Raw genomic sequence first — 12,405 nt, 5'->3', positions numbered from 1 at the left:
GAAATTATGTCTTGGCATTCAACCTATTTTCCTGGAACATAGCGTGATGCTGACGACACAGCCCAGTCACTCCACTTGACAATAAATTTGCTTGTCTCATTTCGCTTGAATATTCAGTGGTGAGTAAGAACAGAAGTGGAAAGCCTTACTTACCAGTTTATTATATGTTTCATGCCCATGATAATTACTTTTATAATGCCACTCATGAATACATTGATCAGATTAGGATGAATCACCTGGCTGGCCAATAGCTATTGGAATGACTCTCCATGCATGACTTGGTTGTGTTATTACAAAACGTGGAAGAATAGACCTGCCTAGCTGTTGCGGCAGATGTTCATTTGTCATGCTGTCTTAAGGAGATGAAGAGATGAGAGCAAACTGTTCCAGCAGCTCAGCCTGCCCTGCTAACAGTTCGGAGGAGGAGTTGCCCGTGGGACTGGAGGTACATGGGAACCTGGAACTTGTTTTCACAGTGGTGACGGCTGTGATGATGGGCCTGCTCATGTTCTCCTTGGGATGCTCTGTGGAGTTCCGGAAGCTATGGTCGCACATCAGGAGACCCTGGGGCATTGCTGTAGGATTGCTCTGCCAGTTTGGCCTCATGCCTCTTACGGCCTATCTCCTGGCCATCAGCTTCTCTCTGAAGCCAGCCCAAGCCGTTGCTGTTCTCGTCATGGGGTGCTGCCCAGGGGGAACCATCTCAAACATTTTCACCTTCTGGGTCGATGGAGATATGGATCTCAGGTAAGTTACACTAGGGAAACCCAGAAGCCTTCCCCCTGATAGCACTGAAACGTTCATGTTCAAAACCCTACCAATCTTTAGGTAGAGATTATGGAGTTCAGTCCTGCAAGGAGTTTCCTTTCTGAGCTTAAAATGTACTTTGCTGTGATTGTCTTCTGTTTCACTGGCAACTGTCTCTCTGAGTAGTGGGGTTGGTTCATATGTCATAGGAGAAGCAGGTCTCCGCCTCACCCTGTGGCCCTTCCTAGGCATGAACTCATTCTCACCCACACTGGTAGCTTCCACAGTCCTGGCTCACAGTCTCCCAAGACGTAGGCCGAGAATCCCAGGAAGCTAATGATGGGTTTGTTTGGTAGCTGGAGTGGTGGTGGTAGTAGTGGTGGCAGAACCAGAATGAGACCCTCCATGCTTTCATCAGGTGTTACATTTGAGTCTACTTTAAGAAACAAATCTTTAGGGGGACTGGATAAAGGATCTTTAAGGGTATATGATAGACATATCTTGTTTTAAGTGCAGGGGGATGGCCTAATGAGTTGACTTGGAGAGTAACATACAGAGTTTTAGGACTAAGAATGTTATCTTTTTTTTTAATGTTTATTTATTTTGAGAGAGAGAGAGAGAGAGAGCTAGTGTGCATGCCTGAGTGGGGGAGGGGCATAGAGAGAGGGAGAGAGCGAGAATCCCAAGCAGGGTTCATGCTCAGCACAGAGCCTTACGTGAGGCTTGAACCCACTGCTGTGAGATCATGACCTGAGCTGAAATCAAGAGTTGGATGCGTAACTGACTGAGCCACCCAGGTGTCCCTAAAAATGTTCTTTCTTGTTGCTTTGCAGACTAAACATTCATCACTAGAATCTAATTCCTTTCATGTAAGTCAGGGACCTTATTTCCAATTATGGTGTAAATAAATGCCCTTGGGAGACATTAGGCTTTATCATCGATTTACACTTTAATGAGGATGAATTAATCACATATCTTTGGGAGTACATGTTTTGGTGCTGAAAAAGAACATTTGAAGAAAGAGTAGAGAAGTCATAATCAGAAAGATAAAAGCAAAAAAAAAAAACAAACAAACCAAACAAACAAAAAAACAAAAAAAAACCCAGTGGTGTTTCTAGATTCTTTGCTTCCTTATTAACAAACTGTTTCACCTCCTGCCCAGGGGAAGAATGACTTATAAATGTAAATCTTTGTTCAATGTGTGTGCCATTTAGTTGAGATTTATTATGCGATGCACGGAATGAATCAGAGGTGCTGATGGTGCTGGGAGTTCACTTTAGTGAATCAGCTGCAGCTCTGGGTTTCTAGTTCCCTGCATGTGTTGAATGCTTAGCACATGAACATATTTCACCTGTAAATGTTAAGGGGCTCATGCCATGCAGAGAAATTAATCTTCATATGGTAACGTTTTTAGTTACCTACTTACCAGGGACTTGAAAAGAATCACGAATTCAAAACAATGCATTAATTTGCATTGTGGTTTCAAATTCAATAAACTTGATCATTAATGTAATAATTGGAAGATGATAAATATTCTTTCCACAGAGTCTACCTATCAGCGATAAATGCAGGACCTATCTGCTTTTGGAAAGAGAAAGGAAATGTTACTTACTGAATTTGTTGAGGGGCATGAGGTAGATGCTTTCATGTACTCTCTCTTCTTTCTTGGTTCCCATAATAACCTTGTAAGTGACCTTTTATTTTTCTGAATGTTACAGCTGAGAAAATTGTGACTCAGATTGGCTAAGGAGGTTGCCAAGTGCTGCAGCTGAGCATAGAAGAAGGCAGATTTGAAGTCACATCTGTTTCTCATCAGTCTGCCATTTAGGCACATTCTTCCATGAATTTATTAACACAACTCGGTCTTCTGTTCTGAGTAGGAGCATAAATCTTAAACCAGTGTTCTCAAACACTTCTGCTCTGGGAAAGAGAACATTTATTAACTTCATCTTTTCTTAGCCAACATTATAATAAAAGCACCAGTGAGTAGGAAGTCTATAAAAGATAAAACTCATTTTGCTTCCCTTTGCCAACTCTATACCTAATTAGCTTTTCATTTAGTCAAATTATTTAACCTATAAGCCTCATCTCCCCATTTCTAAAATGGGGTTAAAATGACCTATTCCCCACATGACTGTATTTTAAGGAGGAAATATACATGCAGGATGCCAGGTACATGCAGTAATTATTAACTATCCCCCCCACCCCTGCCTTTTAAATTGATTCTGAGTCTCACAAACAAAACAAAAAATAAGCAAAATACAACCTGTAAGAAATGAAATTTTAGAATGGTGACTAAATATTACATTTTCAAAAGCTTATAGATATGAGAATAAAATCTTAACTCTCAATAAAAATTGCAAGTCGGAGAAAATTCAGTATTATTGAGTGAAACGATATCGAAGTTCACTACATTTCTTCCCACTTGATTATCAACAAAAATAACTTCTAGGCCAAAAAAATAAAAATAAAGGAGACAGTGCTTGATTGGAATTCTGTTTTCATGCTGGATAAAATTCATGAAGAATTATAACAATAACTTTATTTCACAAATGAGGAAATTGCGGTTTAGCTCTCTGCAGATCTCACATATTTCTCATGCCTTAATTCTGTGCTTCATTCAATCTACCTGTAGTTCTCATGTGTTTGTTCACCCCAAGCAGGGCATTTCAGAATCAACACGTATGAGCCAGTTTCTGCATTCTGTGTATCTGAAGATAATGCCGATCACTGTCCCAGGCATCTGGGCTCAGCATCTAAGCAGTCCCCTGTGGCTCTTTTCAGTCTTCACCTCATTCACTCAATCCGATGTCTAGACCTGTCGCCCATCCTCTTGCTGGTTATTCACAGCCAGTGCTTCCTGTTTATCTCCAAGGCCATTTCCTCAGGGCAGGCCCTCATACTTTCTTTCTTGGCCAATGGAAGTATCTTCACAGATACTTCTCTACCATGGTTTTGTAGTAAGTGGATGAGGCTGGCTCTGGGGTCAGACCATTTATATTTAAATCCTGACTTGCGACCTCTTTCCTGTAGCTGGAAATCCTAACACTTCCCTATGGTATTGTAAAGAGAAAATGAACATGTTAGGCATTTAAAGGCTTCTCAGCACCTAGTAACTTAGGTAGCAACTAAGCCAGGTCTACCCTACTTCTTTGGGTTTATTTCCCAATAAGCACAATGGTCTATAGTCGAAATGGACTATTCACTATTCTCTGAATATACCCCGCACTTTCCCACCTTTCCTTTGCCCATGTTGTTCCCACAGCCTGAAAAGCCAATTCTGTCCCTTCTAGTCATAACATTATCCTTCATTATAACTGTTCTAGAAAGCTACTGGCTGGTATGTATGGGGAGTCTAAAAAATTATCCTATTCCTTGACTGAGCTCAGCAAACCTTGGCTGGGTTCTTCTACATGTCTGGGGACTAGATAAATGTAGATTGGTCTTGGATGGCCTCATCTGGGACAGCTGGGCTCTCTTCCACATGGTCTCTCATCTCCTGCAGGCTAGCTTAGACCCAATCATATGTCAGAGGCAGGGTTCTGAAAAAGAGGAAGCATATAAGGTCTCTTGATGTCTGGGCTGGAAACCAGTTCATCATTACTTTCCACCACATTCCATTGGCCATTTCCAGATTCAAGGAATGGAGAAGTAGATTCTGCCTCTTGAAGGATGAGCTGCAAAGTCACACTGCAGAGGGCATGGCTAAGAATGGGGTGAAGAATTGGGGACATATTTGCAACCTACTGTCCTAAAGATGGACAGGATTCTTGCCTTTGAGGGTAGGACATGAAAACTAAGATCTAGCATTACAGGGTAGTAGTGAAGTCCACTCTGGAGCCAGGAAGTAGAACTGTCACTTGCTAACTGTCATCTTGGCGGATTATATAAGTTCTTTATGCTTCAGTTTCCTCACTTCTACAATAGGGGGAAGCATAATCTACCTCATGGATTGTTGTGAAGGTTGAATGAATTAATATATATAAAGTACTTAGAATCTCACCAGGCACAAAATACTGCCTGAGTTATTGTATGAGGCAGATAAAAGAGCACTGTGTCAGGGTCTGTGTTTTAGTCTCTGCCCAAGGAGCTGTGTGACTTTGAGCAATTTACCTCTCTGGACCTCAGTTTCCTCTTTTGTAAAGTCAATGGGTTAGACTCTCTGAGGTCCTTTTTAAAGAGTATACAGTACATAAAAATCTACCATTTTCACCATTTTTAAGTGTGCAGTTCAGTGGCCTTAGTACACTGTTGTACAGTCACTAACACCCATCCCCATATCGTTTTCATCTTCCCAAATTGAAACTCTGTACCCACTAAACAATAACTCTCCTTTCCCTTCGGACCTGTCAACCACGATTCTGTCTCTGTGAATTTGACTAAGTATCTCGTACAAGTGAAATCATAAAACTTTTGTCCTTTTGTATCTGGGCTACTTCACTTAGTATAATGTCTTCAGAGTGCATCCATGTTGTATCACATGTCAGAATTTTCTCTCTTTTTTAAGGTTGTATATCATATGCATATAGCGCTTGTAGTCATCCGTTCATCTGTTGATGGACACGTCCGTCATTTCCATCTTTTGGCTGTTGTGAATAATGCTGCTATGTGTGCAATGCGTGGAAATCTGTCAGAGTCCCTGCATTCAATTCTTTTGGATATAAACCAGAAGTGGATCTGAGATCTTTTTAAGTATTTTGTACAACAGGAAAAGATAAGCAAGTTATAAGGTCTCTGTGTCCCCCTCCCTCCACCCCAGTTTTTAATGTTTCTCCTTAAACTATTTGACAGAGATGGCTCCCCAATCTGTCCCCATAGCGTCAAGTATGCAATTCTTATCATCTGTAGGAGGGAGTTTTAATAGCTCATCTCCTAATCCACCTCACCCAATAGGTCTGTAATCTCCTTGAGGGCTTCTTCAGCTTTGCATACTCAGTGCCAGCCTGATGGTGGTAGGCGCTCCAGCAACATTGAGTGAATGACTGAAGGAAAGTTTCTAATTGCCTGTGTGTGTTATAAAAACCCCGCTTGAAATGCAATCAGTTTATTGGTGCAACTCAGGACAGCTGCCACAGTCTTTAGTTTGACAACTTTTGATATACAAGGTCCATACTTACCTGAGGATGTAGTTGTGTCGTGAACTGCAGAGAAAGGATTCTGACCGAGGGTGGTGGTGGAGCCTGAGGGCTTCAGTGGCCAATTTTGACCTTTGACCTTTAAAGTAGCTCTTGGTCCTTTAGCAGACATCTGGCAAATAGAACTTCAGATTCTTCAGGTCAGTCTGACATGGCCTGGTGGAGAGCCAGAGATCATCTTAAGAGACAGAACTTAGATTGAATCCACGTGACTTCATGCAAGTTTTGGTAACTCTCTGTACCTTAGTTTCCTTGCCTATGAAATGGAAACACTATGGGGTGCCTGGGTGGTTCAGTTGGTTAAGCGTCTGACTTCAGCTCAGGTCATGATCTCCTAAGTCGTAGGGGTGAGCCCCACATCAGGCTCTGTGCTGACAGCTTGGAACCTGGAGCCTGCCTCAGATTCTGTGTCTCTTTCTCTCTCTGCCTTCCCCTGCTCATGCTCTGTCTATGTCTGTCTCTCTGTCTCTCTCAAAAATGAGTAAAACATTTAAAAAAATTAAAAAAAAAAAAGAAACACTACCTACATATATGGTTATTGTATAGATGAAAAGATAAAATATATCTAAAAGCATGAGGTATAACACTTAGCAGGTAGTGTTGAATAAATGCTAGTTATTGTTTTTTTAATTTTTTAATGTTTATTTATTTGTGTGTGAAAGAGAGAGAGACGGTGTGAGCGGGGAAGGAGCAGAGAGTGAGAGACACAGAATCGGAAGCAGGCTCCAGGCTCTGAGCTGTTAGCACAGAGCCAGACACAGGGCTCAAACTCACAAACTGCGAGATCATGACCTGAGCTGAAGTCGGACGCCTTACCAACTGAGCCACCCAGGCGCCCCAATAAATGCTAGTTATTGTTATTGAGAAGCAGCAGACAGGAGTAACATTTATATCTGGGAATGGAAAACCTGGCCTTTAACTCTTCCAGGACTGGCTCTGTTCACCTGATATGATAGCATACCCCCTGTCTGTCTGCTTAGCCAGGTGGTTTTTACTTTTTTTTCTAGTGGAGAAGCAAGTGTGTGCTGTCATAGTTTTGAGTGTCAGAGTTCCTAATTTTATTAGTTTGATACTAAAAGATCATTTGAATAATTTAAACCCAATAGCAAAATGGTATACTTACACACATTGCATTTTAATATAATGCATATATAGATAATCTACTTATTTTAAGAGAGGTGCAGGATTTACCTGTTTGTCCAGACTTGCTGAAGCAGTCTCATGATTTTCTGTAATAGCTTGGGGATGGTGATGCCATTCTTCTCAGTGCAAGTGGAATCTTGTTTTATTGCAGTCAGCTTTGGCCAACAATTTTCCTATATGTGAACAGCCAAGAGACCCAGTTAGCTATATCCTCCATTTATGCCACACTGGAATTTCATGGCAATAAAACCAAAGGTGTGACTTTGCACTGCACTCACACACATTCACTGTTTACAGTTCTGCGGGTGTTTCTAACAGCTGGCAGAGCACCATCTGCCAAACACCACGGGCTTGGACAGTCGTGTAAAGGATGAAAGCAGAAACCTATGTAATCGAGGATATAGAATCAGTCTGCTAGAAATCTCACATTTGCGTCCCACAGTCATGAATCTTACCTTTCTGCTGTTCGTGCCAAAGCAACTCAGTGGAAACATGCTGTGCAATTTCTCCAGAAGTTCAAGATCAGAGTGACGTAATGTGGAATTTCTCCCAGGACTTAGTATGAAGAGTCAAGGAATGTAGCATTATTGTAGGCTAAGAGTTTGGAAACGCTTCCCAAACACCTTCTTCGTGGACAGGGGTTTGAGAACTGTGGCAAACTGCTTTTCTTCCTTTACCTGTTCCTCTAGTTAGGAAGAAGTCTTTGCTCAAAGTAAACATTCTTTTTCTTTTTTTTTTAAAGTTGTTTTTGAGAGAGAGAGAGAAGGGGGGGAGGGAGGGAGAAAACCAGTTGGGGAGAGGCAGAGAGAGAGGGGGACAGAGGATCTGAAGCAAGCTCTGTGCTGACAGCAGAGAGCCTGATGTGGGGCTCTAACTCACGACCCATGAGATCATGAGCTGAACCAAAATCAAGAGTCTGACTCTTAACCGACTGAGCCACCCAGGCACCCCAAAGTAAACATTCTTAATAGGACAGATTACTTAAATTAATTTATTTTTTTGAAGATTTTAAACATATTTATTTTAGAGAGAGAGAGAGAGAAAACATGAGCCGGGGAGGGGCAGAGCGGACCGAGGATCTGGAGTGGGCTCTGTGCTGACGGCAGAGGGTCTGATGGGGGCTCGAACTCACACACCATGAGATCATAACCTGAGCCGAAGTCAGAAGCTTAACCGACTGAGCCACCCAGGTGCCCCAGGATAAAATAATTTTAAACTTCATAAAGAATAACATATGTACAAGAACTGCTATGACAAGTTTGAAAAAAACTTATGTGGAAGTATTTGCTCTATCACATGTGAAAACTCACTATGAAAACACCGTGTTTAAAAGTCTAGTATTTGATTAGAGTACATTTTGAGTACATTTTGGCATGTAACACATAATGAAGTTGGGACTTCAATTTAGTGGAAAATTATTTAGTGAATTAGATTAACATACTTGCCCCTCTTTATAGAAGACAATAGATTAGCCTCTGATCTTCTACCATATAAAATATAAATTTTAGATGAGCTAAAAATATAAATACAAAATATCAACCTATAAAGAAGTAAAAAGTGGGGACGACATTCGAATACCCTCAGGAGAGGAGGTCTTTAACAAGACAAGAAACTCAGAAGCCATTAAAAAAAGGGACACACGTGGGGGCGTCTGGGTGGCTCAGTCGTTTGAGCGTCCGACTTCGGCTCAGGTCATGATCTCACAGTCCGTGAGTTCGAGCCCAGCGTCAGGCTCTGCTGACAGCTCAGAGCCTGGAACCCGTTTCAGATTCTGTGTCTCCCTCTCTCTCTGCCCCTCCCCCGCTCATGCTGTCTCTCTCTCTCTCTCTCTCTCTCTCTGTCAAAAATAAAACATTAAAAAAAATGGACACATGAGAATATCTCAGTGTTCATTATTTATTATGGCAAAATCCATCAGTGTCGTCAAAACCATGCAATAAGCTCTCTGAAGCTATTTGATTACGCATGATCATACATACTCTAATTTTAAAGGAGCTCCTACAAGTAAAGAAGAAAAAGTCAGACAAGCAAGGCTGCTTGGGAGAGGACATCCAAAAGGTCAGGGACTATGACAGAAAGCACAAGCACATAGACAGTATAACAAGATATCAGTGAGATGCATTTTTCAATGTTCTCATGAGAATTAAAAGGGATTGATCATATTCAGTGTGGGAAAGATTGTGAAATGTAACAATCTTTTTGTGAAATAATATGGCAGTATCTATTAAAAGTAAAAAACAAACCTTTGATAAAGCAATTCCACTTTGAGGAATCTACAGAAAAAAAGAATTATTTCAAGGGAAATACATACAAGAATGTTTATCATCACTTTGTTTATAATGGAAAAACACTCAAAGCAATTTATTCATCATTAATGAAGTGATTGAAGAAATTATGACATATTTAGATCATGGTGTACTCTTCATTCTTTAAGCGAATGAGTTTAAGCTTCATGTATTGTCCTGAAGGGATACCTATGATTAAGTGGATTAAAAAAAGCAACCAAGCTACAGAGTAAGGTGTATTGTGTGATTGCTTCAAAGAGAAACAAACAAAGAAAAAGCCTCTATTCATTGAATAAGCAGCAATAAAATAGGACTGCATAAAAGAAAATCTTAGAAGACTAAAAAGAAAATAGAAGATTAAAAGAAATAAGAGGAGAAGGGAAATATATAATCACTTGTGAGTTACCTAAGTCTGGATTTCTGAAAAGGACTCCAATCAGCTAAATATTTGCTCCTCAAAATGTTTTTCACATTTGAACTTGGGAAAGCATGGTTTTAGTTATTTTTTAATAGAAAATTTCTGTTCCTGGATTACGGTTGGGATGTTTACCATTGCAATTCAGTGTAAAGGGATCATTTCACTAAGATTTGCAACGTTCACTTGCAGATATGTGACATATGAGGAAGAGCAGAGAGAACATTGTTCTAACACCAGTGTTTTGATACATTGGTTCATTCTTTGATTTATACATTTATTTGGTATTTAATGAGCTCCTCCAAGATGCTATAGCATGAGACTGCCAGATCCTATGGGTGTGGAGGTCAATATAGTCCTTGCCCTTAAGCAACTCAGAGCTGATAAGTGTACCACACATTGATAGGTAAACAAGCACTTATGTAAGGTACAGTATGTGAGATAATGCAAATAAAAATGTCTACAGGGCAATGGGAGCTGTTCCTCAAGGATGAATGTTCTAAGTGCAGAGAGGTACACAGCAGCCCTGAGGAAGGAAAAGAAAGCCCAAGGCCAGCCAGGGTTGGGCAGAAGATGCTTTAGATAACCCCATGCCGGTGTATGCATTATACTAGATTTACAACAAAGCCTCTCAATGTAAAATATGATACAAAAAAATCCTGAATCACCAGATTGATAGCAGTCTCCCACTGCTATCACTGTGGGAGATATACAGTCTCCCACAAAGGTGGAAGGGACATTTGTTTATTTTTTTACTGTGGGAAATGGCAAATATATATAAAAGTGGAAAGAATAGTGAACCCTCTGGTATACTTCACCCAGCTTTAGCAATTATTAACTTATGATCCATCTCATTTCATTTCTATCCCCACTTACCTAATGGATTTTTTTTGAGGCCACGTATTATTTTGACTGCGTATACGTATTTTAATCCACGTATTATTTTGACTGCGAATATTTTAGTATTTGTCTTTGATAGATTGCAAAATATGGCCACAGATTCCTTCCAGTCTTGTATGCACCTTCCTTTGTAATGTGATAAGGTTCGTCCTCCCATCCAGACAGGGGCACCTATTCCCCATCCCTTGAATCTGGGCTGGTCTGGTGACTTATTTTGACTAATACAATGACACAGAAGTGATGCCCTATTGCTTCCAAACTGAAGCTTCAAGGGGCTTTACAGTTTCCACTTCTACTCTCCTGGAACACTATTGCCAGAGATTGCCAGGTAGAAAAGGTATACTGAATACATATATAATAACCTTGGGCACGTGTCTTTTCATAGTTTTGATAGTACATTCTAGGGATAGATTCCCATAACCTATAGCATTGTTGGGCTAAAGGGTAAACCCATGTGTAATTTATCTATATCGTCAAAGTATCTCATTTTGCAAGTTCATCAGCAATGAATGAGAGTGCAGAGGAGTATTTTTAATATCCTTGAAACAGAGCGGTTGGTGCTTTGCCAAGAGTATAAACACTCTGGTAGAAAATGTCAAAATAATCATAGATGGTTTGTAGGCAAGGTAATTAGATGGAAACATTGGTGATCTGTATTTTGAGGAAGAACGATGGTGACTTGAAGGCCTGATGAAGTGCTGGAGGACCCTTGTTATCCCTGCAGAAGACCTTAGCCCTGCAGAGGGTCTCCTTCTCCTTGGTGGGCTGGGAGGTGGTTCACCTCCCCGTCTCTTGGCCATTTGGGCCAGGGACACAGATTGGACATATACCCTGCACAAAGTGGTCTGCTGTGAGAACTCAAACAATGAATATTAAGAAGTTTCCAGACTCTGGACCTGGATTTGAGGTGGATAAACTCTTGTTTTCCCGCGAGTTGTGTTATGCGATGCTCCATTTGCCTCACCTCATTGAATAGAGCAGCGTTAACAGTGTCTAGAAGCAGTTTGTGCATGTTTAGACAGATTGTGTAATTTTCCCCATCAGTTAGAAAATATTTTGTTGGCCTGAAGGATCTCTCATTTCCATTTACCCATTTCCTTTTGATTTATTCTTCCACTGGTTCTGTCATCCAGACAGGGACAAAAGGCAGCTTGGGTTTGGGAGCTGGGGGTGGAGGTGAGTGGAGGAAAGGATGGTTCTGGGGTAGAGGCACAAAACACTGGGGAAGGTTGGATGGTCCTAAGTGGACTTCTTGGGTTTTCATCCTTTTTGATCTACTTTTGGCTTTTAGCCTACATTTGAAGTCTCTCCTTTCTCAGCTTTAATCGAATGTAATCTCCTAGCTCTCCACTCGCTTCTCTGTCTTTCTTTACATGCACGGTGGCCCCTCTCTGGCCCCAGTCCAAAGCAGGAGAGCTCTTTCCACGGCTCTGCTCCCCATGCCCCTGGTCCCATTATGCATGCTTTACCCCTTGCACTGAAGCTATGCATTTTAATGTGTGACTAAGTCCTGTTCTCCAATTAAGAAATGTAGAGACTTGGAAAACAAGTCTTTATTAGTCAGAAAAAATAGAAACAACATATTATAAATTGATGAAGCGATAACATTTGATAGGATGCAATAAAAGTACAGTAGTCAAGATACAGAGTCTTTAAAGGTTCTAAACTGATGGATTTTTACTCTAGATATTATGTATTTGCAAATCTTCCAGACCCGCAGCACTAACTTTGTTATCTTTTTCATTTGGAGATAATCTCAATAATGACAGAGATAAACAAA

The 12,405-nt window shown here is 40.8% G+C and overlaps 1 protein-coding gene across 1 annotated transcript in view; it reads left to right on the top strand.

Annotated features, from left to right (window-relative positions):
* The first annotated feature begins 370 nt into the window (after positions 1 to 370).
* The window catches only part of SLC10A6 (solute carrier family 10 member 6), a 29,604-nt gene continuing 17,569 nt past the window's right edge, over positions 371 to 12,405 (top strand). The window contains exon 1 of the mRNA XM_047090618.1: positions 371 to 747. Coding sequence (XP_046946574.1) covers positions 371 to 747 — 377 coding nt within the window. The remainder of the gene's footprint in view (positions 748 to 12,405) is intronic.

This window comes from Lynx rufus, unplaced genomic scaffold (genome assembly GCF_022079265.1).
Source record: "Lynx rufus isolate CCGP_SWC_20201006 ecotype Redwood Valley unplaced genomic scaffold, mLynRuf1.p SCAF_3, whole genome shotgun sequence".
Lineage (NCBI taxonomy): Eukaryota > Metazoa > Chordata > Mammalia > Carnivora > Felidae > Lynx > Lynx rufus.
The sequence above is the reverse complement of the archived record's forward strand: the minus strand, read 5'-3'. Positions and strand labels throughout refer to the sequence as shown.